This window comes from Stenella coeruleoalba, assembly GCF_951394435.1.
Source record: "Stenella coeruleoalba genome assembly, chromosome: 5".
Classification (NCBI taxonomy): domain Eukaryota; kingdom Metazoa; phylum Chordata; class Mammalia; order Artiodactyla; family Delphinidae; genus Stenella; species Stenella coeruleoalba.
Window position 1 is genome coordinate 49639116 of NC_137150.1, and position 27845 is coordinate 49666960.

At 44.9% G+C, this 27845-nt stretch overlaps 1 protein-coding gene across 4 annotated transcripts in view; it reads right to left on the bottom strand.

The window, feature by feature from the left end:
• Nucleotides 1-27845, bottom strand: part of TNIK (TRAF2 and NCK interacting kinase) — a 414235-nt gene that overhangs the window by 82704 nt on the left and 303686 nt on the right. For all 4 annotated transcript variants that reach the window (XM_079921223.1, XM_079921222.1, XM_079921221.1 and 1 more), the window contains exons 10-12: nucleotides 25503-25678; nucleotides 21151-21217; nucleotides 17666-17870 (exon numbers count right to left, since the gene is read on the bottom strand). In XM_079921223.1, the coding sequence (XP_079777349.1) occupies nucleotides 17666-17870; nucleotides 21151-21217; nucleotides 25503-25678 (448 nt within the window). The remainder of the gene's footprint in view (nucleotides 1-17665; nucleotides 17871-21150; nucleotides 21218-25502; nucleotides 25679-27845) is intronic.

The following is a 27845-nucleotide window of genomic DNA, read 5'->3' on the forward strand; positions in this document are numbered from 1 at the left end:
ACTTGTCACTCGAGTACGATGTTAAGCTCAGGAGCCACCATCATCTCATACAATCATTATGCCTCTGAAAGTGGACGTCACGGCAAGCACCTTTCATGCTTTATCCCATTTCATCTGCACAAAAATCTTTTCAGGTAGATGTAATTAATACTACTATCTCCTATTTTAAATGAGAAAACAGAGGCACAGAGAGATTAAGTAGTTGTCCGAGGTCATGCCCACATTCAAGGTCATACTCAGTAAGCGGTGGAGCTTGATTTCAAAGACAGGCAATGTGACTCCAGTCTGAACTCAATTAATACAGAAGATGAAGAGGCAACAGGAGTGACAGATCATAATTAATCCAGTCCTCCATTATATTCTCAGTAAGGAGAATGTCTTAGGAGTAGTGACTGGAGCCAAGGTTTCCTAGGTAGGGATGGTGCCATTCCCCAGTCCTTGGGGCATCTGGCATGTGTGGGACACTCGCACATTACAAAGTGTTTCCCCGTACCACACGCCAGTAGCGCCTCTTTTGAGAAATGCTGCAGGCCCTTTGTGCTGGAGCCCCGTACTGGCACTAGGATTTCTTCTTCCTCAAATACAAGGTTCGGAGGGGCCGATCAGAGGGTCCATTCCCCTGTAACAGTCTCAACAGCACTTCACTGCCTTGCTGAGGAAGCATGAGGTATCCAAAATAAAATGGGCTGCGACCGTATCTCACTGAGAAGTTAGCTCTATAAAACCTGGGAAACAGCTTTCTAGGACAAAAACTCTCTGTCCCAAGCCCAGCTAAACCAACCACAGATAGTCAAAGAGCCAAAGAAGCCCACGAATGAGTGGCCTTCCTGATGTGGCTGGTGCCTGCAGTCCTCCAGACCCGCTCTCTTCCAACAGTCTCTGAGGCTTGGGAGATAAACTGCATCTTTTGAAACTCAATGTCTATCGCTTGCAGATGAAGAATTGTTTGTCCATCTCGGATTGTAGGCAATGGGGAGCCGCTGGAAGTCTATATGCCATCAAATGCCATGACCAAACCTGCATTTTCAAGGGGGCTCCTACCCACCACGGGATGGACAGGACTAGAAGCTGAAAATGCAATGTGACGCCATTCTATGGATCCAGACAGAAAATGACAGGGCACCCATGAGCTAAGCAAAGGCAGCTGGAGAATCCATGTTCGTAATGCTGAGACGCAGTCAAAAGGAAGAAAAACTAAAAACTATCCGGATTTCCAGTCATTCCAACAGGACTGTAGTGGACGCCAACTTAGAAGCAGAAATTAGAATTAGGCCAAAAATAAAACGGGCAGAATTTGGTGACTATGGGGTGTGTGAGGGTGAGTGGTGAGTGAAGTTCCTGGCCCAGGAGCATGGCAGGTGGTGTGATATACAAGTTTAGGGATGGGAATGAGGGGTGTGCTGGGGGGCGGGGATGAGTCAAGTTCCAGACATGTGATTATTTGTTTTACAGAAAAATAATACAGGACGATGCGAGTAGAAAACATCATCATAGGAACTGACTGAATAATTTGGATTACAGACCCAAAACAGAGATATTTCCAACACTCAACCGAAGTGAATCAATGTCAGCACAGAGAATAAAATAATTATGTGTACAGATCTGGCTCCTGGCAGGAAACAGCCCTAATTTAGCTAACATTTCAAGTTTTTTACTCCCACCATCAGTCTCCTTGAGGAAAAAAAATATAATCAAGGCTTTTGAAGATTTAGCTGATTTTTATGGGAAGGATTTGTACATTTTCAACCCCCTTTCCAGGAATCGATACTGTTTTATAATTACAGGCCACTCAGGTCCCTGTGCAAGGTGTACATAGTGCTGACTGCAACTCAGGAGAGTCTGGGCTTCCCAAGAACTCTGCAGTTTCTGAAAAAGACACTCGAAAGTGACTAATAATTAATAATGATCTCATCTGGATCAGCTGCTGCTAAGGCATGGAGGCATCTGCCAGGGCCTTGGTTCCTGTGGTGAGGCTGGAAAAATAAATCACTTCCCCAACCTTGCAGAAGGCACCTCGCCAATGTCTAGCTGCTGTGCCTCAGTGTTAATCACCTTTCCAGGAAAATTGTTTGCTCTCTCTCCTCCTGGCTGTGGGACTGTTTGAGGGGACATATCAAAACATGTCAGAGAAAGACCAAGTCCCTGGCCTCAAGCAGACACCTTTACAAAGCTCTGATGACTCTTGCTAGAAGTAGCAATCTGAGACAAGGCCTGTGCTTGACCCCCACTGGACCCACCAGCCCCTCACGGGGGGCCTAGCACCTGGCAGGTGCAGAGATTTTGTTCAATTGAACCGAGTAAGAAACTTGCGGCAAAAGCAGACAATTCAGTACCATCCTAATTTTTTTTCGGCGGGGGGGTACATTTCCCTTCCTATCAGTGCTTATAGCATACCATGCCTTATGTTATGGTTATTTGAAATGTCTCATTTATTCTGCAATCTAGATCGTGGGCAGGGTCTCTGCTCTACTCTGGTTTTTACCTCTCACTATATCCCATAAAGGGACTGATACCACTGATGTTTGTTGTTTTATATACTATAGATGGGGTAGCAAGAGAAGAGGAGAAAGGCTCACAGAACCTCAGACCACCCCTTCACCCTCTGACGCCCTCCCGGCCCAGAATATTCTTTTATGCTGAGCATAGACAAGGCTTGGAGTGTTTTTCTAAAAAGAGAGCCACCCACGATTGGCACTGGCATGGGATTTATTTTCTATCTTAGAGAAAGGCAGGAAAAGAGAATAAGGGAATAGGAGTCTAAGCTGGATGGAGTAGAAAAGGGAAGAAATAAAAATTTTTCTAGGGACTTCCCTGGCAGTCCAGTGGTTAGGACTCCAAGCTTCCAATGCAGGGGGCCCAGGTTCGATACCTGGTCGGGGAACTAAGATGCCATATGCCACGCAGAGTGGCCAAAAAAAAAAGCATAAATAAATAAATAAAATAAGATAAAACTCACAGCGCAAATAATTCCAAAAGAACTTTCAAAAAAAATGTCTAAATGTCACTGAGTTACGCAGAAAGATGACAGTGGTTCTGTCAAAAAAGAATAGCTTAAACCAACTACTCTAAACTCTTAGCAGGAACTCCCCACTTCCCTAGAAGTACATTTTCATCCACAACTTCTTGGAGCCATCTCCAAAAATTACAGCACATAAAACTAGACATTCAATAGGTTCTTACAAGTTTCTTAATTTTTTTTCTGGTTGGGGAATGACTGATAATACCTACTATGAAACTTTTCCAGGCTAAAATCATTGTTGCCTTGATCTATGGAATAGATCAAGGGGTCTTTTTGTCCCTTTGCCTTCTACTGGTATTCCTAAAGAATGATTCTTTTAGGACAGTTTTTATCTTCCCCAGTGGGTGCTCCCCCCAGGCCACGGCCAGGTGAAGGCTGTGTGGCTGTACTTTCAAGTATGTTCATTTTAATGGAGGAAATAATCCTGTCCCCTTCAGCTCGTCAAGAGCATATTATCTTAGCCCTTAACTATTCAAATTGCATTAAAGTTGTGAGAAATAATACACATGGGTGTTCATCACAAAGGCCATGGAGTTGCTCCTTCTTTCCTTTTATTCCTTTAAACGTTCTTTTTGGATTAAGTTTAACCAGTAGAAAGATGTGTACTGCACCAGGGTGCTCTGGCCTCGTAGAAGTGACTTTGATGACCTGTTAGAACATGAATTGCATTTTACAGTATTATGAGAAGAGTGGAAAAAAGCTAAGAAGTGCTGAGTTTATTCATATAAATAACTCAGACATTATTCCTAGCACTATTCAACCATTCCCAGGCGAGTGCATGGGTTTTTTTTGCGGTACGCGGGCCTCTCACTGTTGTGGCCTCTCCCATTGCGGAGCACAGGCTCCAGACGCGCAGGCTCAGCGGCCATGGCTCATGTGCCCAGCCGCTCCGCGGCATGTGGGATCTTCCCGGACCAGGGCACGAACCTGCGTCACCTGCATCGGCAGGCAGACTCTCAACCACTGCACCACCAGGGAAGCCCAAGTGCACGGGTTTTCAATGATCTCGGAAAGCTTGCCTGAGCAATGGGTCTACTCTAATCCGGACAACATGAATCTTGACCCATTCAAGTCTGCCTGTTTCCTTAGCTGCTAAGACTTTCAGAGTCAGACGGGGGACCCACCTCTGGCACCCAGACACCACGTTGTATAGGCGTTCTATGAACTGACCCTACCCTGGCTTCATCTTGCTTTCTCTTCAACTTTATTGTTCCTTTCTACTTTATTTTTCTTGTTTATTTTATTTTTAGTTTCTGCATTAATCTTTGTAAGCCACCTTAAAGCATCTTTTTGGAATGAAAAAAAGTCATAAAGAAGAGTATACACAGGCAAACAATAGCTTGGCCCTCCATTTCTTTTGAAACCTCAAAATCTCCCTTGGGAAGATCAAAATGGAGATAAACGAGAAACTGTAGACTTGTCATTTGGTTCTTTAAACTCATGAAGATGCCACCTCTGTGTCTGTCAGCTGAGCATGTGGTTAATGTCATTTTCCCAGAAGTGGGGAGCAATTTGCTCTGATGCTACCACACCCTCTCGTTGGAGAAGTGGTTAAACTGAACTACAGTAACATGTCTAGAACTGGCTGGGACCTACAGGGAAACTTAGCCCAATCTCCTATCTAATCTAAAACTCTGTACCATGGACCAGAGCAAATATGGCTAAGTACAGCTTACCCATCATTCTAAGGATACAGGATCTTTGGAAAAAGCCCAGGGTTGTAATCTGTGTGTATGGTGTTCTTTTTCTGTTTTTTTTTTTTGTTTGTTTGTTTTTTACCAAAAGAAGTATTTCATTCTATATTATTCTAATTGGAGCCTCACATTAGCCCTGTTGGGTGATGCAAATGTCATTTTCTTTATTTCCCTCATTTAGAGACTTTTAGGAAGGTTCAATTCCTTGTCAGTGGCCACATAACAAGTTGAGGGAAATCATGGAATGAATACAAGTCATCATAACAGGCACTGTCTATGTGTGCCAGGTATTTGCTGGGCTGGGTGACTTACATGTTTCAGTTCATTAAATTCCACAACGTGACTCTGAAGTTTATTGCTATCATTCCCATTTTACAGATAAGCAGATTGAAGCTCAGAGAAGTATACTGTTTCATGTCACACGGCTGGAAAATGGGGGAGCACTGTGTGCCCTACTGTCCCCCCAGTCCCTAGTACCTGGCAGAGTATTCTATCAATTGGAGAGGCACCCAATCCAGATAGGATACTCTGCTGCTTTTTTCGACTTGCTGAATGTTCAGGTTGAATTTGAGTTTGATTCTTACAACATTCTGGTAGATTTGGGGAAAACAAGGCTAGTTGCCTTTGTGTAAAGGTTCTGGGCCCTTCTATCTTTTACCCACATTGTGTTTCCTATTATACAGACTCAAAGGTAACATTTACATTTGAGAATTAATATCCCACAGCTGCAAAGTGACATATCACTGGGGGAGGGGAGTAGGTCTGAGAGGCCACAGGACCTGAGGGACAGAACACTGGATCAGAAATAGTAGGACTAGATTCCAGTCCTGCTCTGCCACCAATACAAACACTGCAGACCATACTGCACAGTCTCAATAAATATTTGTTTAGTGAATGAGTGAATGTTGTATGACCTTGAATGAGTCACCTTAACCCAAACCTTCAATGAGGGGGAAGATTAGGAGATCTTACAAGTCTGTTCATTCTAAGAGTCTGAGCAAGAATATGCTACATCACAAAGCAAAAATCGACTAACAATTCAGAATGAGAAGGGAAGTGAAGCAGAATTCTGGCTTGCTCTTGGAGACCTCTGCTTCTTTTCATCCTGGGTGACTTCCTGGAAGTGGTGAGAGGAGACCCCACTGACTGTGGAAGACCAGAGTGGGCCTTCAGAGGATGGCACAGCAGCCAGTGCAGGATTAAGTCAGGCTCCTTGGGAAGTATCTCAAACCTTCCCCTTGACACAGGGGCTCTCTCTGTTCAAAGACATTCAAAATGAAAGGCCCCAGCGTGGTCTCTCGAATTGACCGCACAGCACACATGCCCCCTCACTTAAATAGGACTGTTCTGTATAAGCTTTGCAGGAGCTATACTTGTGACAAGAGGCATTCAAGTACCCCATTTGCCCATTTTAACATCTGTGAACGTTTCAGCTTTGGAAAGACCATTGCATACCGCCCACTGCAGGGCAAGGGTATGTTTCCTTGCAACTAACACTGGGATTCCAAGCCTTTTTTTTTATAGGGAGGACGAGAATGAGAATGATGGTTAAGCAGTCTGGCACCTCTGAATTCACTACAAAGTAATCAGAATCACAAAAATGAATAATAATTATTCCTGATAAGAACAAACAGTTGGGTAGTGCCTACTAAGATGCCAGGCACTGTCCTAAGCCCTTCGCTCATAGTAACTCATTTAGTTCTTATCACAACCCTTTAGGCATGTACTGCCATCATTATCCCTTGACAGATAAGAAACCGAGGCGCACACAGGCCAATATCTCGCCCAAGTTCACTCAGCTGGTAAGTGCAAAGCCAGAACGAGACTCTGCATCTGGCTCTTGCCATGCTGCCTCTATGGATTTGAAAGACATCTATGGTTGAGACGTCTATATATACAAAGTGAAGGATGTTTTATTAATGCTTTTTCAAGTGGCCATTTCCCCCTCCACCTTCACTTTGTTACCTGTCTTTTCCTCACAGAGACAGTAATCAGAGAACCACTGAGAAAACTAGACCAGCTAGATATACCTCATTCTTTTCTTTTTACACGTACTTTACACTATTAAAGATAAACCATCCAGAGGCAAGAGGGAAGAGAGATGGGAACATATGTATATGTATACCGATTCACTTCGTTATACAGCAGAAATTAACACACCATTGTAAAGCAATTATACTCCAATAAAGATGTTAAAAAAACAAATGAGCTGGAACTGTAAATAACAAGAAAAAAAAAAAGATAAACCACCTGTTCAGAGCTTTCCTAGAAAATTAACAGCTTAAATGAGACTCTTCTTTTGAGCTCCCTAGCCAACTTTTGATCACTAGGCAGCCCCAAGGCTAAGCCCTGTCTGGGTACATGCGGGCCAAGCTGGTCTTTATGCAGGTAGTACGGGGAAAGAACGTTGTCAACAGGCTGAGCTGCGAGGAGGCTTCATGAAGAATTCTGGTCCTGCCTCTGCTTTGGGTGCTAGTCAGTGTACTTATGAGCTTATCTCTGAGCTGCAGTTTCCCTGGGGAAAATGGTTGGTTTTCCTGGGTATCATATAGAGGAGCAAGATGGCCCAATGGACATCCTGAGCACCTATGACTCTGTAGGTTAGTGTAAAAGTCAAGTGCAGATGTAACTCTCAAACGCCTTCTGCCATCGTTCTGAAGACTTAATATGAGACTTGCACATTGAGTCCTATGAAAACAAGCCCATTATCAACCAGTTTATTAATACAATGTCTACAGCGAGGGCCACTCCCACACATCTGGGATGATGGTGAAGATGCTAAATTACATCATATATAGCAAGGTTGCAGGAACTGGTGACATCTGGGCGAGAACACTATCATTGCCTTCAACCATTTCTGGGGCTTAGGTGGAAGGCATTTTAGTTTTGTTTGGTGTAATTTGTATTAATGCAGGGATAGCACAAGGACTTGAATCAATAACAGGATACATTTTCTAACAGTAGGAGTTGTTCAAAAATAGAATAGGCTGCCTCAAGCCTCTAGAAGCATAAGCAGAGATAATACGTTAAACAGGTTAAATGTCTGTGAGGCGTATTGTCAAAGGGGTTCTTGCTTTGAGAGAAGAACTGGCTTAGACCACTTTTGAGGTCTCTTACGTTCCTCAACCTCTAGGATTCCATGAAGCCGCTCATTGACTGAAGAAAACAAGAGTGAAATAAAAACAATTCGATTTAAATGTCATGCGAAATAGTACTTTCTGTGAAACTATTTTGTTATCGTAGTTCTATGGTTGGGAACAGCTAAGAATAATGATGGTGTAACGTAAGAGATGCAGACTGGTTGTAATAAAAGAGATTCCATGAAGACCCCGGACAACTGAAGGCAGTCGTAATGCCCATTCCTCACTGTCACTTAAAAGCAACCCCTGTCATCCACCTAAGCTGCCCTAGATACACCCAGGGCCAGAAACTTCCTAATGCTTATTTTTTTTTTTTCTTCCAGTATGAAATGCTATAATATAAAATACTAGTATATCCTTCCCAGTCCTTGAAAGTGTAGAAAGGGGTTTGAGCAAAAGGATTTCAAATATCAGTAGCATTTTAGGCTGCAGTACAGGCATTTCAGCCCAACCTCCTCACCTGGGCAGGAAGCCCCTCCCATCACAGGACCCAGGTGACCAAGGACAAAGCCAGACTCCTGCAAGCATGGCAGGTAAGTTAGAACAGGGAACCTTTCTGGGATCCACTGGGAAGCAGGGTTCCATACATCCATGCAAACCACACGACCTCTTGAAGCACGTGTGTGAATTATACGCGTGCCCGATGCGGACCTCGTCAGAGGCCGTGGGCAGGCCCTGCCCTGGACAGTAGAAGCATCCACTTTGCCAGCCTGGCTCCCATTTGTTTCATAATTTCTGTTCAGTTATTGAAATAACAGAGCAAAAGCCCAGCTAGCACAGGGAGATCAGCTCAGTGCTTTGTGACCACCTGGAGGGGTGGGATAGGGAGGGTGGGAGGGAGACGCAAGAGGGAGGGGATATGGGGATATAGGTATACATATAGCTGATTCACTTTGTTATAAAGCTGAAACTAACACACCATTGTAAAGCCATTATACGCCAATAAAGATGTTATTAAAAAAAAAAAAAAAGCCCAGCTAGTAAGCGTTCAATCTTGGTGCCAATGCTAACAGCATCCGGGAAGAAAGAGCTGCTGTGCCCCCGACCAGCGGATGCCGCTCGCAGGACTCATTAGGATGCCTACAGTTAATGATTAAGTGAATTAAAGGCCGCTTCTCAGCAGTGCCAGCGAATTAACACTCCAGGCCCTGAAATGGGAGAGTTATTCTTGTGCACGGTGTTTTCTTCCAGCTGAGCGCCTGGGAGTGTGGCCTGTGCGTGGGAACGCAGCATTCCCGTCTCCTGCCTGCTCAGGCCGCAGTCAGCTGTGAGCCCTCACCCGGAAAAGAAAGGACTAAGGGCAGCCACAGCGGGCGGATGATGGGAAAGAAAGCTGTTCCTCTTATGGGCAACTCTTTTCTTGATTATTCAGGTACTTGGCGCCAGCTACGGTTCTAAGTGCTTTGTTTGTAGAAACATTTAATCCTGGAAACTGTTACTCTCCCATTTTATACATGAGCAAACGGAGGCATAGAGAAGTCATGTCTTGCCCAAGATCACAAAGGCAGTACGTGGCAGAGCCGGGATTCAAACCTAGGCAATCTCTTACTATCCCCTGACTGTCTTGTTTCTACCTTCCTGGAGAAAGGGTCACTCCCAAGGTGCTGTGTCCCAGGTGCCCAGAAGCTTACTCTTCAGGCATCACAAGAGCTCTACCTTCTTAGGGGTTTTGTTTAGATGCTGGTAGGAGGTGAGACTCGACGCAGCCACTGGTGGCGACGATGGGATCATGATTACACAGCGTGGGAAGTGACAACAAGAAATACTGATGAGAGCATCCGTCCAAAAGCAGAGTTTCCCCAGGGGAGGGTCCTCTGAGGCTTGGCTGGGAGGAGGAGACCTTCCACGGTGGCAGCTGATCCTATAAGACGAGATGCATCCAGAAGGATGAAGAATGGGCCGCCTCCTTGCGCTGGAAGGCCAGGACTGCTAGCTATGCTGACAGCAGATGCAGACCCCAGCAAGACAAGAGCAAGAGGGCTCTCAGAGAAAAGCCCTCAAAAAGGGATGGAAAAGTAAACAGGGAAGGTACCTTAGAGAATGAAGGAAGACAGGCAATGGGAGATGCCATCTATTCAGAAAACCCTTAAAACGAAACAAAAAACCTAACAACGTTGAAACCACCGGTTGCAAAATAACAATAAAATATTCACCCACCAATGTCAGTCTGTTCTTCTGTCAGGCACTGTGCCAAGCCTTCTGTACCTATGACTACGTTTACCCTATAACAATTCTGTCAAGTAAACAGTATCTTGATCGTGTATCTGAGGAAGCTGAGGGTCAGAGAGGGCAAGTAATTTGCTCTAGGTCACGTAGCTAGGATTAAGCCTTGGTCTCCACAGCTTCAAAGCCGGTGTCCTTTGCCCCTACACTAATCTGCTAGCCAGCCACTTAAAAACTGGATATATATTTTTTCTCTTGATGACATAACCAAATCCCTACCAGTATTATAAAAAAATATTCTTCTCAAGGTATGAATAAAAGTTTACCTGTTGGTACATTTATTTTAATAAATTCAAGAAGGTTTTACTGCCGCATGTAAAAGAGTAAACTTTTGGAAATTATACCTCGGACTTCAGCCAAAGGTACCCACGCCAACAATACTAACAACTAATATTTACTGAGTGTGTTCTAAGTGTTGCTGCTGTTCTAAGTCTTTCTATGAATTGACTCATTTAATCCTTACAATAGCCCTGGGAGGTAAATGCTACTGTTATTTCTAGTTTTACAGATGAGGAAACTGAGGCACAGGAAAGTTAAAGAACTTACATCTAATAAGGAAGATAACGTCAGTCAAAATACTACTTTCAGCAGAATTTCCCCAAATGCTCTGTTGCTCACTGACTCTTCTGCAGTTTCCCCTTGATCTCCCTTTTCCCCTTTTTGGTCTGAAAGCTGCTGGGAGAAACTACTGAGGTCCCAAAGAGTAACCATACCCACCAGTGGCTTTTCTGCATTTGGGCTCCAGCTGCCACAGCTTCTGTGAAACTGGCCTGGTCACCCTGAGTGAAAGTGAATACTGAGAAGTGATGGGAGCAAAGCTGACCACAGTGGATGAGCATGTAAGTATGAAAAGTGCTCCAAATGGAAGCACAAGTGGTGCCTATTAGTCACATTTAACCTGGATTTGACAAGTCAGTTGAAAGCGAGATCTGTCTAGCTCTTGGCGGTTGACAAAGCCAGGTCTTTTACATCCATTTTCCTGGTTAATCCTCAGAACAACTTTGGTGGTGGGAACAAGCTTTCTTAGAAGCCTCTTCGTAGAGCTTAGGAAGTGGGGCTCTGGGGAGACTTAGGGAGCCGCCCAGGCAGGCAGGTGGTGCATGGTGGCCCTCAGATCTAGACCTTCTGATTTCCCGAGCAGGTTGCTTCCTTCTCTCCAAAGCAGAGACGAAACGGATACATTTCTAGAGATTACTACACTAAAACTACCTTTCAAATGTCTTCTTTGTCACTGAAACAATGGGCTGCTGTTGGCTTCCTCCTTTGGGCAGCGTTCTGCAGAGCTGGTCCTGTAACTCCATCGTCCGCTTGAACATGCAGTTTTCTCTGCAACAACATTCAACTCTCCTACATCCTTATGAGTCTCCTCTGCTTGCTTCTCCTCCCCTACTCTGGTTCTCAGAGAGTCTAGTTCCTAGACTCTCCTCCTCTCGATGTCTACTTCCATGACCATAAACCAATAATTCCCATTTTTCTTCCCATTCTCAACCCCTTCTCTGGCTCTAACTATATAATCCAACTGCATCCGTGGCATCACCACTGGCTGCCACATAGGCAGCTTTAACTCACTACATTCCAAACTGATCTTATCCGACTGCTCCCAAACCTGGCCCTCCACCTGGACGCTCCAGTCTAACATTGAAGAACCTTCTGTGACCACCTGCGCTCCTTCATGGAAGACATCTGATCAACCACCGCATCCTGCATGTGCTATAGGCTCCGTCTCTCTCAAACGTGCCCACTTTCCTCAATCCCCACCCAACCACCATCCACCTAAAGCACCACCCTCTGTGGCCTGGGCTAACTGGTCCCTCCTATCCACTCTTGCTTCCTTCCAACCACTTTCCCTGCAGCCCAAGTTTCATTTCAAAAACGCAGATCTGACAGAAAGACAAATATCATATGATATCGCTTATATGTAGAATCTAAAGAAAAGGGCACAAATGAACTTATTTACAAAACAAAAATAGAGTCATGGATGTAAAAAACAAACTGGTTACCAAGGGATGGGGGGGAAGGATAAAATGGGAGATTGGGATTGACATATACACACTACTGTATATAAAATAGATAACTAATAAGAACCTGCTGTATAGCACAGGGAACTCTATTCAATACTCTGTAATGGCCTATATGGGAAAAGAATCTAAAAACAAAAGAGTGGAAATGTGTATATGTATAACTGATTCACTTTGCTGTACACCTGAAACTAACACAACATTGTAAATCAACTATACTCCAATACAAAGTAAGAAAAAAAGGATCACATAAAAAAAACAACAACAAAAAAACCAGCAGATCTGATCATATCCCCTTGGTTGAAACATATCAATGCCTTCCCACTATTCTTAGAACAAAATATGAAATTCCTTAACCAGGCTTACGAAGACCAGCCTTGGCTTCCCTGCCTAGCACCCCCGCGTGCCCCTCACTGCCTTCAGGTGAACGCTGACCAACAGGCCTCCACACCCGCCTAGGCTCCCACCCCCGTGGTCTGCTCCCCTAGTGCGCCATTCTTTTCCACCACAGCAGTCTGGCAATGATGGTGAAAATGGTTATTTGGGTGATTATTTGCTGAATGCCTGTCTCCCTCACAGATCTCATCTTCACAAGGGCAGACCATTCCCAGGGTCCAGCATGGCTGTCCGCAGAGTGGAGCTATGCATGCACTAAATTTGTCAAGTGACTGCCGGTAGGAATAGGACAAAAGTTTTAATTCTACCATACACTTAAACAAACACTTGATCCCAATGTCCTTAAAAGCCCCAGTCACTCACAATAAAAAGCTAGAGGCTTATAGGGAATTTTAGACTCCAGGCTCTCATTTTGTACATCCGTGCTCAACTATGACTGGCCAGTAATATACTGGTGGTATTTAACTTTTTTTTTTTCTGGTGATTGAACCAAAGCGGTATAATATCTTTCAGCTAGAGCTGGTTGTTTTTACAACTGGATGATGTTATGATCGCCTTGAGGCACCAAATGAGATCTCAGTGGCTTAAAGAACTGAATACAATTCTCCGAAGAGTAACACTTGCTACCATGGAGCAGGTTCGTACTCCTGGGGTCAATGCGATTCATTTCTGTGACTCAAAGATACACTCCCCACAATGAAGGTATAGAAAGAAGGCTCTCAGCTAGTTGAAAAATATATATAGTAATTACTAACATCATTTCAAAACTCTTGAGCAGAATCAAGCATCACCACCAATCTTCTGCCCAAGGTTGGTCTGAAAAGATGACCAGAGTAGGTGCCCCAGCACCTCAGGGTCCTGATTCCTGGACCCTAACTCTGTGATGGAGAGTAAAACAAGTTGTGCATTGACTAGGCCAAGTGCCAGAAACTTCTACTGAACTGAATAAAAATAGAAGAAGCCCTCTATGTACTTCTTCTCACTATTGATGGACTTATTCATCTTAGCTGGGTTTAATCCGATTCTTGGAACTTAGTTATAAACTGTACTTTATCATTGGTCAAAAGCGGTGTCGTGTACCTACCATTTAATTGGCCTGAAGCCACGTCCTTTTCATGAAACTGGTAAATGACTACATTCAGTGTACAAAGTCCTAAGAATATACAGATCCTGATTTAGAACCTAGCCAAAACCACGTGGTTGCCTATAAATAGCAAAGGGCAGACAGGGATTCCTTAGAAACTCTGGTCGGGGGTGACATCTGAGATCACTGAGGAAGTCAGAGGCTACAACCTACACAGCCTTGGGTCACCAAAGGGGTGTCTGAAGGGCCTTTATTTGGAAAAGGGAATGTATTTCCCAGGATGCCTACACAAGGCCACCTGGCTCACAATGAAGCGAAGTTCACAAGCCTAACGACCGGCTTTAACTGTTTCTACGTGACAATGTAGTGCAAGTTCCTACTCAGTATCAGAAACAGAAGTGGTCACCACAGGCCAGGGCAGCAGACGTGGATGGGATCCAGCAGGACCGGAGGCGGGAGAGGAATGCCGGGCGGCGGGGACAGTCATTACTTAGGGGTTCAGAACTTACAGTCATCTGAGTATTCAGTATTTCTTTTTTTCTGTATTGCGCAATAGAAGCAAGATAAAGGATCAAAAGATAAAGTGGATAAAATCTCTTGATGCCCTGTGGTCACAAGCATTCCTGCTTCTGGTGAGAAGCTAGGGCGCATGCACATGGATGCCTAGAGCAAAGTGTCTCCATGCACGCCTTCTGTGCCCGTGGGCTGGGGACATAGAGGGTGTGCCCCACTAGATGCCTGTGCCCCACTGAGCCTGAAAACATCCCAGATAGAGGCTCCAGAAAGTGCAGCCAAAGAACAGACACGAGGAGGCCTTGGCAGGAGCTCTGACTGGGAGCCTGAGAGCCAGAATCCAGCTCAAAGATGAGCCCCCCCTGAGTGCCGCTTCTTTGACCTTGCTCAGAAATCCTTAAATTCTCAGTGTAAAAGACCACAGAAGCAGAGGCCAGGTGAAGACTATGGAAAAGCACACTGACTCTGGCTTGCCGGGGGAGGGGCAGGACAGATGCAGCGACAGTGGCTGGGCTCTGGAGTCCAACCTGCTGGGTTTGAACCCTCGTTTTGTCTCAAGCTGCGTGACCGTTAGCAAGTTGTTAACCTCTCTGAGACTCAGCTGCTTTATCTTTAGACTGGGGGTTCTTGTGAGGATTAAATGAGACAATTCACATGAAGTACTGAACAGAGTACCTGTCTTATGGTTAAGTGCTTCCTAACTGTTAGAAATTGTTAGTCAAGCAACTTGATGAAAAAAAAACATGTAATGTTTAAATAGATCAAACCAGGTACAAGAGGAAGAAAATCTAAAAAAAGAAAACCAAAACAATACAATGTATCCTCTGAAAAGACTGTACCAACTGAGGATCTAGGTTCAAAGGCCAAGAGTTCTTGTGTTAAAATTAAAAAAAAAAAAAAAAGAAAGAAAAAATAGAAGGAAATTCATATAAGAGTGTGCTTGTGTGTCTGTGTACACGTGTTTGCATTCTCTGGTATGTTAAACATTTTATGGGATGACAAGGGGATTTTCTAGGGTTACTCGGTAAATGCTTTTTTTTTTTTGTGGTACGCGGGTCTCTCACTGTTGTGGCCTCTCCCGTTGAGGAGCACAGGCTCCGGATGTGCAGGCTCAGCGGCTATGGCTCACGGGCCCAGCCGCTCTGCGGCATGTGGGATCTTCCCGGACCGGGGCACAAACCCGTGTCCCCTGCATCGGCAGGCGGACTCTCAACCACTGCGCCACCAGGGAAGCCCTCGGTAAATGCTTTTAGCCTGAAACTAAGTGTAGCAAATCACCAGGCAAGGAGCTCATTAGCCAGACAGGGGAAAGGCAAATGGTTCAGATTTCCAGGGCATGATGCTCCAGTGAGGCGAGGGCCTCGGGAAATGCTCTTGGAAGGAATAAACCACAAATCAGGAAAGCAGCAGGAAAGGCAGGGTTGGGGGGCAGAGCCTGAGAGGGTCCTGGCTGCGGAGAGAGGCTTGATCAGAAGTTAAAAGGAGTAAGCCTTGGATCCAGACAGCAGAGGCCATGGTCCTCAGGAGACCCGAGAGACTGAAGGAAATGGTGCAGCGCTGGGCTGGGGGCCAGTCCAAGAGGCTGCAGCCGGCCTGGGTGGGCGGGAGGAAACGACACCGAGGCACAGCTGCAAGGACCTGTCTGAGAATCTCAATTCGTGCCCAGGAGAGTAACCGGAGGTGAGGCAGGCACCTCCACTCCTACACTTTGTACTTTACTTCTGAGCGCTGGCTAATTACCACCCACCTCCCTTCACCCTGCCTTTGCCTGAGCCTTTGAAGGCTTCTGCCCCCTCAGCACTACAATGCCTCCGTCTACTATAGTGTAATTCTGAGAATACAGGATGGTAGGTGACCTTCAAACCTTTTATGGGCTGAGCATTCGTCCCTCCGACAACATCCTAGACTGACTTACTTAGATTGGAAAGTCCTTCATTTGCCTACTGCTGTTTGCAGACGCTTATAAGGTTCAGTTCTGAGGATCACAGTTCACGGCTCTGATTACATATCTACCCTTAGTGCATCAGGGCCCACACGGCCCTTGGGAGAAGGGAGACCTGGGTGTGAATACTGGCTTTGTACGTACTGGCTCTGTGACGTGGGACCAATTTCTTCCCCTCTCTGAACCTCAGTTTCCTCTTTGTTAAATGGAGATATGCACACTTTGCGCGAGAGATCATGGATATACACAACTCCACGATAGCGGTGACATCCTGGGTGTAAGCAAAGCACCTCACCCGGTATTTGGCACACAGAAGTCACTCAGGAATTGTAACTGCTGGGTATGACTGCTGCCGGTCTGCATACTAATACTCTAGGGACATAATGAGGTTGATGGGATTTATTGCAAACTGGAACGGAAGCCCTCACTGATCCAGGAAGGCTGGACCTGGATGTACGACTTAAAAAGCAAGCCGCTCCTGGAGTCTGCAATTCACCACCCTCTAACTGCAGTGGCCACCTGACAGAGCAAATGAATTGCTGTAAACCGTTAATGAGGGGCAAGATGGTGTTTGGGAGAACTGTAAAATTATTCCCCCATTACCATGCCGTTAGTGAAGCTTTCATCTGCCATCCAACTTCCCCAAAAGCTATGGTCTCTCAGTTTCCTAATTGTCTAGAGGTTTTGATTTATCTGGCAGAGGAAGGAGGCCCTGGACCAAAGTTCTGGGAAAGAGGCTTTAATAAACGTCCGTAAGACCACACGGGTGAGAGCCTGGCCCAGGGTAAGCCATGCAGGAAAGTGTGGCTGGCACTATGGGTTCCCACACGGAGGACAGCACACCTATTGGTGAAGGCAAGTCTTGCCCACTAGCTACGGGACAGGCCCTGGGTACCAAGGCGTGTGTGGAAGGACTCGGGAAATGCTTTCTTCAGTGTTCAGAGGAGTAACAAAGGAGGAGCAATAGGCAGGCCCTGCTTTTCCACATTTGATGTCTCGCTTCTCTGCCTACTCACTGTGGTCTAGTCAACACCTATACTTCACCTCTTGGTCACTGACTCATTCACTTGTATATTATTAGTTCATTCATTCCACAAATATTTAGGAGGTGCCTACTGTGTGATGGTCACTGTTTTAGACACTAATGTCTAGATACACGATGTAGAGATACATAGGGATAAAAGAATCTTCCATCCTCGGGGAGCTTACATTCTAGTGCGGAGAGACAGATATACGAAAGTACATGAAGTACACACGTGTGAAGGTGATAAGAGCTATATAAAAACAATTAAGCAGGGAAGAGCGACAGGACATGATGTAGAGAGGGGCTGTGATTTTAAGTGAGGGGGTCAAGGAAGCCTCACTAAGAAGGTGATACCTGAGCAAGACTTGAAGGGGCTGCAGCCTTCACCTGCTTTCCTGATGTGACCACGCCAAGGTCACACCACCCCCAGCAAGGGAAGTCCCCCGCCTGTAAGAGCGCCTGGCTGCAGCCTCCTTTGCAGTTCAGCTGTGTGCGCTCCAAGCAGGCTATGGCCTCGACCTCACGGGCGGGACCCCGGGCCACGGCGGACACCCAGGAAGGGGGCCGCAGCCACAAGGAGCGGGTCACAGAGGCGGCCGAGCGGGTCCTCACCTCCTCCAGCCGCCGGCGCTGCTCTTTCTGCTCCTCGATGCGCTTCTGGCGCTCCGCCAGCAGCTGCCGCTTGTGCTCCTCGTTCTCCCGCTGCTGCTGCTCCAGCTGCTGCCGCCGCAGGGCCTCAGACCGCTCCTTGTTGGCCAGCTGGAGCCTCAGAAAGTCCCGCCGCAGCGTCGACTCGCCGGGCAGGTTCAGAATGGAGCTGCGCGGCAGGAGAGACAGATCAGGCTCCCGCTCAGGGCGGGGCCCTCGCTACCGGGGGTCCCGGCGGAGGCGAGCCAGGCGGGTACCTCACCCACCTGCGGGGAAAGAGGCCACATGCTCAAGCACGGGCTCTCAGACCCTCCGTTAATTCCACTGCTCACCCCGCAAAAGAAACAGAGTCCACGTAACAGACGCGCGTCCAGCCTCGCCTTCAGTGTGACTACTGCATGCCTATGCCGCTCCATCGCCGCAGAGATGTCACATGCCTGAAGCCATCACCTCTCTCCCGGACCGTCCACACCACTCCCTCGCCCTCTATTTCTAAAGGCTGTAGTGAGTACGCAAGCCATTTTCACTTTTAAGAAAGGCAAGAGCTAAGCCAGCGAATAAAAATGAATAATCTGGAGCGGTGAGCGAGCTTGCTCTATCTACTTGGATGGGTACATCATCTTCACCCGCATCACCTCCTTGAACAGCACAAAGCTACAGACTCCTTGGTTCTGCAGCCCAGCAAGGAGGAGGGACATGGTTCCTACTTACTCATACAGACCTAGCCCTTTTAATCTTTCTGGCAGCTTCCCCTTGAAATAAATCCATTAAATAATTACTGAGTACCTACTATGCGGCAGGCACTATAATAGGCTCTAGTGGATACAGCAGTAGCTAAACAAATTCTCCCTCTAGTTATTTTCTTGTGGGGAAGAGAGACAGGCAAATAATTAGACAGGCAGACAAAGTATTACAAATAACATAATTTCAGATATTAATAGGCTCTATAGAAGACAAAAAAGTGTAAGAGTTTAAAACGGACAGTGGCAAGGCACTGGGGCTAGGATGAGGGTTCTGCTTGAGATGGGGTGATCGGGGAAGACCTCTCCCAGAAGCTGATAGTGGAGATAGGCCCCAAATGATGCAGAGTCCGTCACACGAGGAGGTAGGGGAAGAACCTTTCAGGCAGAAGGAAAAGCAAGTTTAGAGGCTTGTCGTGGCAACAGGGGTGGCCTCTTTGAGGGTCTGAAGCCCAGGCAGTCTTCCCAGAGCAGAGCAAATGAGAGGGAGAGGGGTACAAGAGGAAGTCAGAGACAGAGCAGAGGGTAAAAGCATGAGGCTGGGGAAGCCACACGTGGAAAGCTTATTAACAGGAGAGTAACACGATCAGCTTTGTTTAGCAGCTGAATAAATGATGTTCTGCAGTGGGTACAAGGGCAAGCAGGGTCACCAGCTGGGCTGCTACTACAGTGGCTCTGGGGTAGAGACTAACCAGGTCGGGGAGGTGGCGATGGAGGAGGCATCTGGGGAGAGAGTCAATGAAACCTGTTGATGGATCTAATGTGTGGAGTGAGGGATGACTTGCAGGTTTTTTCTTGGCGTCTGGGCTGTGGCGGTGACGCAAACCGGGAAGGGGAATGAAAGGGGAGGAGCAGGTTTGGTGGTTGACAAGGGGATCATTCTGTCTTGGAGAGTGGGTAGCGTGCTATGTGAGACACGGCCATAAAATGACATCAAAAGGCGTGGTTCATAGACAGTGCTTGGATTCTACTAAGACGCCTCCTTTAAAACCAACAGCCTTTGTGTAGAAACTTAAACAACCCCCCAAAGGAGGGGCTTATCTACTCAGGCCACATGGTCTGTGCAAAGGTGGTGGGGCTTAGGGAACCCAGCTTCCCATGCACATGAGGACGATCCATTAATATTAACGGATGTTGAATCAATGTCAGGTGACCCGAGATGTATTACTGACTGAATCATTAACTCCGTGTGTGAGCCGATTGCTACTGTTGGGCTGTTACCTCATTTCTATAATGAGATAACCACTATCCCTTTCTATTTTACAGGATTTCATGAAAATTAATTAGATGTGTCCAGAAAACAGGACTTGGAACATAACCTTATATGTGATATAAAGACATGTGACAATTATAGAAATGTGAAGAGATGGCTAGGTCATCCACTCAGTGACTCCAAACATGCGGTTTAGCAAGTGTTAGTTAAGGTGAGGTTCTCAGCTCCGTGGAGAGTGATCAGAAGGGCTGACATGTCTGTCTGGGTGAGCTTTGGAAAAATAGCGTATGACTCTGAAAACAAGGCATTTGGTCCTTTGCTTTACAAGAATGTTCATTTTCCACGTCACTACTTGGCAGTCACCATATTTATGCAGCTAAATGAGGGGAAGAAAACATATTAAGTGTCCAGATAGAAGGAAAGACTTCTCTTTCAGTCTTTGACCTTGAAAATTCCCGTAACAGGTGAAGAGAGAAAAACTGATGGCCCTGTAACCTCAATCCCATCCTCTTCCAGTAGTTTTAGCAATAATCCAGCTTGGCAGGTCTGAAATAGCTCAGAAAAAGGAGTGCACTAGCTTGTTCTAGCAGCAGTGGCTGAACTGGCCCCTTCCCTGGTTCAGAAGCTCTGCCTCAGTCATACAAGAACTGCTCCTTATTGAGTACTGGGTCCCTTCCTTGGATGGCTAGAGGATGGGGACCCATATACCCCAGTGATCCTTCTGCTTTGTGCATTTCCCCCAGCAATCTCACTTCACATGTACAGTGCATCCGCCCTGGTGTGCATGCCCACGCCCCTTGTTCACCAAACTGCCATGAGCTGAATTCTCTTACAAAAGAGAAATCCTGGCAGTGTGAGCGCACTGGCATTAATTACTTATGAACACAGACTAGAAGAAAGTCAGAATCAAAGTCAAGTGAAATTCAACACATAGGGATGACGCTAGTAAAGCAGCACTTGATTCTGGGGGCCAACGTATGACAACAGGAATGGGAGTGGACGTTTCTATTTAGGGTTCACCTCTAGAGTGTAATCTGATTTCCTGGAAACTGTTTCCCCTTGGATTAGGCTGTGTTGGAAACACACGCCACGTGACGAGGACAGTGGCCACCTAAATGTCTCAAAGGTATGAAGTAATGGACTGGATAACTCAAGTCCAAAAATACCACTTTGGTCTCCAGAGAGTTGCAGTTTTAGGCACTTTTAGACCTGTATTACCCAGATAATTGCCTCCTACCCATTCTACATGTTACACAGGTGAGGAAACAAGGAAATAAATCTTGAAAGACAAGATAAAGAACATCCTGATTTCCATGTTCTTGTAAGAGTCTGCCTAGGGAAATTTTCCCAAATTAATGAGTACATTTGTGGGCAATAAATTAAGTAAGACCACCCTGCTGGATTCTTAAAAATGAACCTATAAATCAAAAGGACGTGAATTTCACACAACCACAGTGCAAAATGTGAAACTGAGAAGATAGCTCTTGCTCGCCTACCTGGGCTCTCCTGAGTCATTCTCCTCCTCTTCTTCCTCACTCCCGCTGTACTCATACTCCGTCTCATCTAAAGAGAGACCCACAGAATATTAGTGTGCAAAAAGATGCTACAGCTCGGTAAAGCTCATGCCCTCATTTTATGTATAAGTAAACTGAGGCCCAAAGAGTTGTCCTTAATGCTGACCTGGGACAGGCTCCAGGCCTCCTGACTTGTGATCCAACAGTGCCCACCAGCTAGATTTAAGCACGTGGAATTAACATCCAAGACTGCCCCAGCCGACTCTAGATTCTCTCCCTAATACCTGGCATTCACATAAAAGTGAAGACAAGGAGCTGAAACATAACTTTTCAGTTTGTGTTAACTCCCCTTATAGGACCACCTAACCCAATCTTTTATTGGGCCACTGTTAACTTACTGACAAGGAGTAATCATTTTTTACGTAGGAATTTTATTATGACTTACATAGACTCACAAATTGCCTTTAGATATCTTAATACCAGACAGAAGCTTTTGACAACGTGTGCTATTAAAAATATAGAGTTAAATGTATTTTGATTGACCCACTGGGGACATTCATTTAATTCCCTAATATATTAAGCAAGTTAACATGCCATAATGAACAAGATCGAGTCTTTGCTTCGGAGGAGATTAGAATCTAATGGTCAAGATAGATAAGTAAATAATCAGAATCTCCATGATTATGAAGAAAGAGAACTAATTTTTATTGGGTATCGCCCATGCTGGTCACTATGCTCGATACTTATGTTCTCTCATGTACTTCTCATAACAATCCTTTAACATAATACACGTTTTGCAAGCAAAGATTATAAGCAGTTTAGTAATATGACTAATAAATCTGAGATTTGGATTCAGAATTCAATCCAGAATTTTTCCAACTTTATAATTAGCGTTCTTTCCAACACATTATATACTAAATAGAATTACATAAAAAAAGCAATGAGATATCAGACAAAAAAGCAGCTAAGTCCATGGGTCATAATGGGGGAAGGGAACAGTGAAGTCTTTGAGGAAGAAATGAGCTGGACCTTGGAAGATCAGTAGGCAGATGGCAGCTGAAAGTGCTGAGAAAGGGGCATTCTAAGCAACATAACCACCTGAGTAAGGCTAACAGTATTATAGTGCATGAATGTTCAGGAAATACTGAGTTGTGAGTGGCTGGTGTGAGAAAGCAGATGGAGTGAGAAAGCCCAGCAGGTCTGATATAGCTTAATGATCTTTATATATATCATGCTGAGGACTTTTCCGTAGGCAATGGGGAGACTTTGGAGGAGCTTTTCACTTTAAGCAGGGAGGTTGTCACAGGGCTATCATCCCTTGATAGCTATGTGTTAGTAATTACAACTTTTAAGACATTTGTACACCCCCAAAAAGAAACTGAAATTGCAATTTGGTTATGTTACCACCAGGAGGCAGCAGTCACATGATGGGAACTATGGAATTTGATCATAAACACATTTTGCTTTCCATACTATTTAGCCATTAAAGGGATGATGAAAGGAAGCCATAGCATGATGACTTCAAGAGTATTTTTAAAAACCATGTAAAAATTAGCTTCACATGTTTAGATAAGTATGAAGTTTTCAGGCTACTTTTTAAAAAGTATTATTTTATGAAAATGTAAAGAACCTTCATAAAGTGTTTCAGTATTCCACATTGAAAGTTTAATATTTCAAACTTTCCTTAAATGAATCAACAGAGTTCAAAGTAAAATGCAGAAATTTTATCTAGTAAAGTAAATTATAGCAAGGAAAAGAAGCACACAATTAATCTAATTATTTCTCCTCTCTAGGGTAAAAATTTCATTTGTCAATCTCCTCAACTATAATACTTCACCAGAATCCAGCGTGAGTGCTTTTATATTAGTGGCTTAAATTAGCAATGTATCAACATATCTGAAGGAAAAAAAATAATATCAGGTTAAAAAAATCACAAAGCAATGCACATTGAAAATTTTTGATTCTACCAGAAGCTGGTCTTAGAGCTACTAAGAGAATGAAAAAATATTAGAAGGAGCAAGTTAAGTCATTTAATCAAACCGAGCAACTGGAATGAAGTCTCATTTTGAGCAACACTCCTTCTTGGGGAGCAGACAAAAAAGAAGGCTGCTGGTGGCTCGAAGCCTAAACAGAATGAGGTTCCTTAAATCATCATGCAACTCTCGAGTAAGCCTACTCCCAAGGATCTTACTCTTTACCCTGCAGAGAGGGAACACATTAAAAATAGTCTGTTTTCATGGGGTGGTGAGTTCTAAGTCACATTCTAGAGTTTGTGCCCCCCAAATGTGAAAACAATCCAAGGCACAAGCTTTACCCACTCTTACTCACAGGTCAGAGGCAGAGGTCACATGATCTCAGAAAGTAACCCTGAACGGTACTGAAAAACTGTAGGTCAATAAGAATTGTCTAAATAAGGATAGCTTACATTTATTCAGTACATCTATGTGCCAGACATTGTGTTAAGCATTTTACATGTATCATCTCATTTAATCTTTGTAAAAATGCCAGACAATACTAATTATTATTATACCCCCATTCCTATTTTAAAGATGAGAAAACTGGGGTGAAGTTCACATAACCATTAAGGGGTAGAAGTAGAATTTGAACTCAGAATTTGAGTCTGAAAAGAAGAGTCCGAGTACTTAACCTATTCTATACACCTACAGGAAAATAAATTTTCTTTTTAGAAAAGTTGGCCTTTAATGGGCTGCATGTCTGACACACTGCCCTAAACTATTCCCTTTATCTTTATTTTTAAAATTTTTTAAACTTTTTATTTCATATTGGAGTATAGTTGATTAACACTACACTCTTCCCTTTAAAAGTCTGACTTCATGGAGGGGCCCAAGACCACTATTAATAAGTAGCAGTTGAAAAATCAGTTCCGGCACTTTTTGACCTGACTCATCTATTTCTCTCCAGCTTAGTTCCTCCAGCTTGGGCTGCCCTCCCAACTCCTTGGGCCCTGATTGATACGTCATCCGTCTCCAGCCGCTAACGACTGAAGATGAGCCTCCTTTTTGGATTAGCTTCATAACCTCCCGTTCCTGAGTCTAACCTGATCACACATTTTCCTGCGTCCCTGAGGCCGGCTGCAAAGAAGGAACTCTTCCCTTGAAGCTTCACCGAGGACTTCTCCTCCCTTAGCTTCTGCTGAGCTTACCTCTGCCCAGTCCTGACCCCTACAGGGCTCACCACCCCACCCCTAGGACCCTGCTCATACCTTGCCACCTGAAGATATTAACTGCAGAGGCAAAGAAGAGGCGAAGTTCAAATAAAAGGAGTGCACCCTCTCTTCTGTGCTGCCCACCACCCTCCCCGTTCCGTCTGGATCGTGAAGAACAGAGGAGAAAGATGGAGAGTACAGAAGTGGAGCCAAGCACATCACCATGTACCTCCCACCTTCGGTCCCTGGCCTCCCCCTCTGCTCTCTACCTGCCCGCCCCCCACATGCTCAGTGCTCACCTGGCCAGCCCTCTATCGCCCCCTCACTGTCAGCCTGGCCAGCTGCCCCCTCCTCCTCCCACCAGGGAGCTCTCACCTTGTCTGTTCTCTGCATCCCCCCCTTTCCTTCCCATCCTCAACCTCCCCTACCTTCCTATCCAGCTAAGTCATAAAACCTGCCCCAGACCACATGAGTTTTCACCTTGGTCAGGATGCTAGTTAAGGAATTTTGCGTCTCTATTCAAACAACTTTGGCACAGTCCCAGGGCCCCAAGTTTTGACTCATGTCTTTTCCAGTGATGCAGTGAAAAGGTAGTAGAGTCTAACAGCCAGAGTCATAAGAGAAAAGAGTTTTTGAATCTATAAAGAAGAAAATGTGACGTTCCATATAGCAGCTTGGCAACTTCTTTTATATCGCTTTGACTGTAATAAAAGTCATTCTGACTTCCAAATAACTAAATTAGAAATGAGTCTCAGAGCACGAAAACTTAAGTGGTGAAGAGTGCCAGTACCGAAAAATGTCAACTAGATGGGTTTATTTTTTTAAGGTTGCTTGTCTTCTGTAGATGTTGAGTCTTCGAAACATGAATATTCATTTGAATTAAGAAAATCACTTGTCGTATTAAACCACTTCATAGTATCACTCAACAAGACTTTTTGTTCAGTGCCTGGAAAAGGTAATATTTCCCGAGGTTCTATTCTTTCACGAAAGATTCCATTTCAGCAGCCTCCCCCCTAGTGTTGCCCGCAGGCTGTGATCTCAGAGGCAGCCCTTCACACTAAAGAACAATGCAGGCCTATTTGAAATCCCCACCGACCTTCCAATACCTCAAGAGCCCATGACTCACTTGGTCTTTTGTTTCCCTCGCTGAAATACAAACGTGTCTCACCTTTCTCTCCTCGCTTCTTCTTTGTTCTGTCAATATGGTCCTTGAGCTGAATGCGGACCTGTCGTTCGTTAGGTTGGTCTCGTATAAATGGATGCTTCATCAGTTGTTCTGTTGCTGGTCGCTGGCTGTGATTCTTTACCAAACAGCTCTCAATAAAGGACTGGAATTTTTTTGACCTGCCGAACAGAAGAGATGAACCCATAGATTAAAAGATAATCCAAAGAAAAGCAAACTTTAGGGATCAACCAATCACAAAGTCGGTCTAGCTATTTATTAGGCACATGGGGTTCAAAGGCATCACTGCCATCAACACACAACTCAGGCAGTGTATGGTAGTCATAGCACGAAAGCATTTTTGCACAGTTTGTACATAATATCACACAGAAGACCAACAGGCACCAGAGAAGAGAAAGACCCCGATAAGAATCACACCTGGAAGGTCTATTGGAATGAGGGAACCAGAGCTGGGCCTTAAAGAATTAGGAGAAGAATCACTCTTGGGAAAGGATAGTTCAGGGAAGTAGAAAATCAGAGAAAAACTAAGGCTGGGATTGAGCATACTATATGTCAGGGGACACTGAGGTGAGTTCTCTAAATGTGGCAGAAAACGCAAGCTGGGAAAAGTAAAACCAGGGTTGGACAGGTAAGGGGGAGTACATTATGTAGGAATGAGCAGGATTCTTATATGGTAAAATGAACATTAGGCAAATTTTTTAACTGGCAGTTTTGAATCACTTTTGAACTTTGTTTTCCAATGAATAAGAACAGGATGTATGTGTATGTTTGCTATCAATCCACAGACTTGGAAACTTAACTTATAGGGATTAAGTTCATACCCAGAAGCAAATTTATCTCTTTCTAGAAAGGCACCATTTCCTCAGAGATAAACCCTGTTCCAGAGACGCACAGGGGCAGGGGAAAGCTGTGAGAGATACCCGCGAATAGGGCACAAGTCCATAGCGTGGTAGATACAAATGATGACTTGAGTATGATTCATGAGTTGGGCATGCATGTTCTGTCTGAAAGTTCCAAGAAATTGTCCAGCATCATAAATAATTAAGCTCATGACTCTACAGCATGCCTTTCCGAGGTGCCCCACTGTCAGCAGGGCACATCACCCTTGGAGACCTTGGAGGAACCCTGCTCACCCTCCTCGTGGCCCAACCCTGCTCAGGAATGAATCCATTTTGCGCACTCTGTTGCCCTCCTGTGGAGCACTGGGGAGTTACAGGAGCAGATCCCCGAAGCAAGCTTCCGCAAGCTTCCCCAAACTTCCCAGTGGGCTCTGTATATATATATCCTTCAGGGCTGAAAGGTGTCCTCACCACACAGAACACAATGGTGAGCGTGTTCTTCAAGATTCAAATGGGAGAGGGCACTGCTCTACGTACCACTCTCCATTTCTGCCCCGGTCAAAGCAGTTTTTCACCTTACTCCGTGTTTTTAAAGTAGTACTGAACTACTGGTATTTTTTCCTCCTTAAATTTCCAGGCTATGTTCAAGCTTTTAAATTATTTTACATAGAAGTAAAGGTCACCTGAAGGTCAGCTCAGGATGAATCAGGATTGGAAACACTGAGGACTAGACATAGGAACAGTAGGATGGACATTCTAAGCATCTCCCTCTAAGTCCTTCAGCTTGTAGCCCTGCCTCCCTGACACTGGAAATTCTCCCCAGAGTTGGGAGCTGCCTGAGTCACCTTCCTATCACGAGCACACTACGTGCTTGACAAACAGATGAATGCGTGGATGGTTATCGGGTGAGAATTCTGGACGAGAGCTGTAACGTGGCTTCAAATGCGTGCTTCTGAGGGACAGAGATGAAGGCTTAGAGAGAAGATATCACTTCATACACTTTCTTTCTATCCATTGGATTAATCTGTGGAAGCACTAATGTGATATCATCTAAGGAGGGACTTTGCAAAAAAAAAAATAAACAAAAAAACACAAAAAACCATAATGAAATAATGGACTGTCCTAAGGAATAAAATGAAAAGAATAAGGTTAACCTGCATAAAGAAATAGACAAACTCCACACAGTACTCTTCTAGGTAGAAAATCAGCATTAAAAAGGTGAAAACAAAAACAAATGAAGACAGAAAGCGATTAAATATTCACGAGGAATGCAAATGGAAGTTCTTTTTTTCTGCTTGCAACTTGGAAGAAAAAGTTTGTTCTTTATAGAGGGCAACTATTCATTAGGGGATGATAAACAAAAGAAATCACAACCAATTTGAAAAGAGATCCAGACTTAATAGACTGTACATTCCCTTCCCCCATACTGACACCTCACAAAAGGCAGAGACATCTCCTGGATGAGAGAGTGTTCAGGGAGTTTAATGGG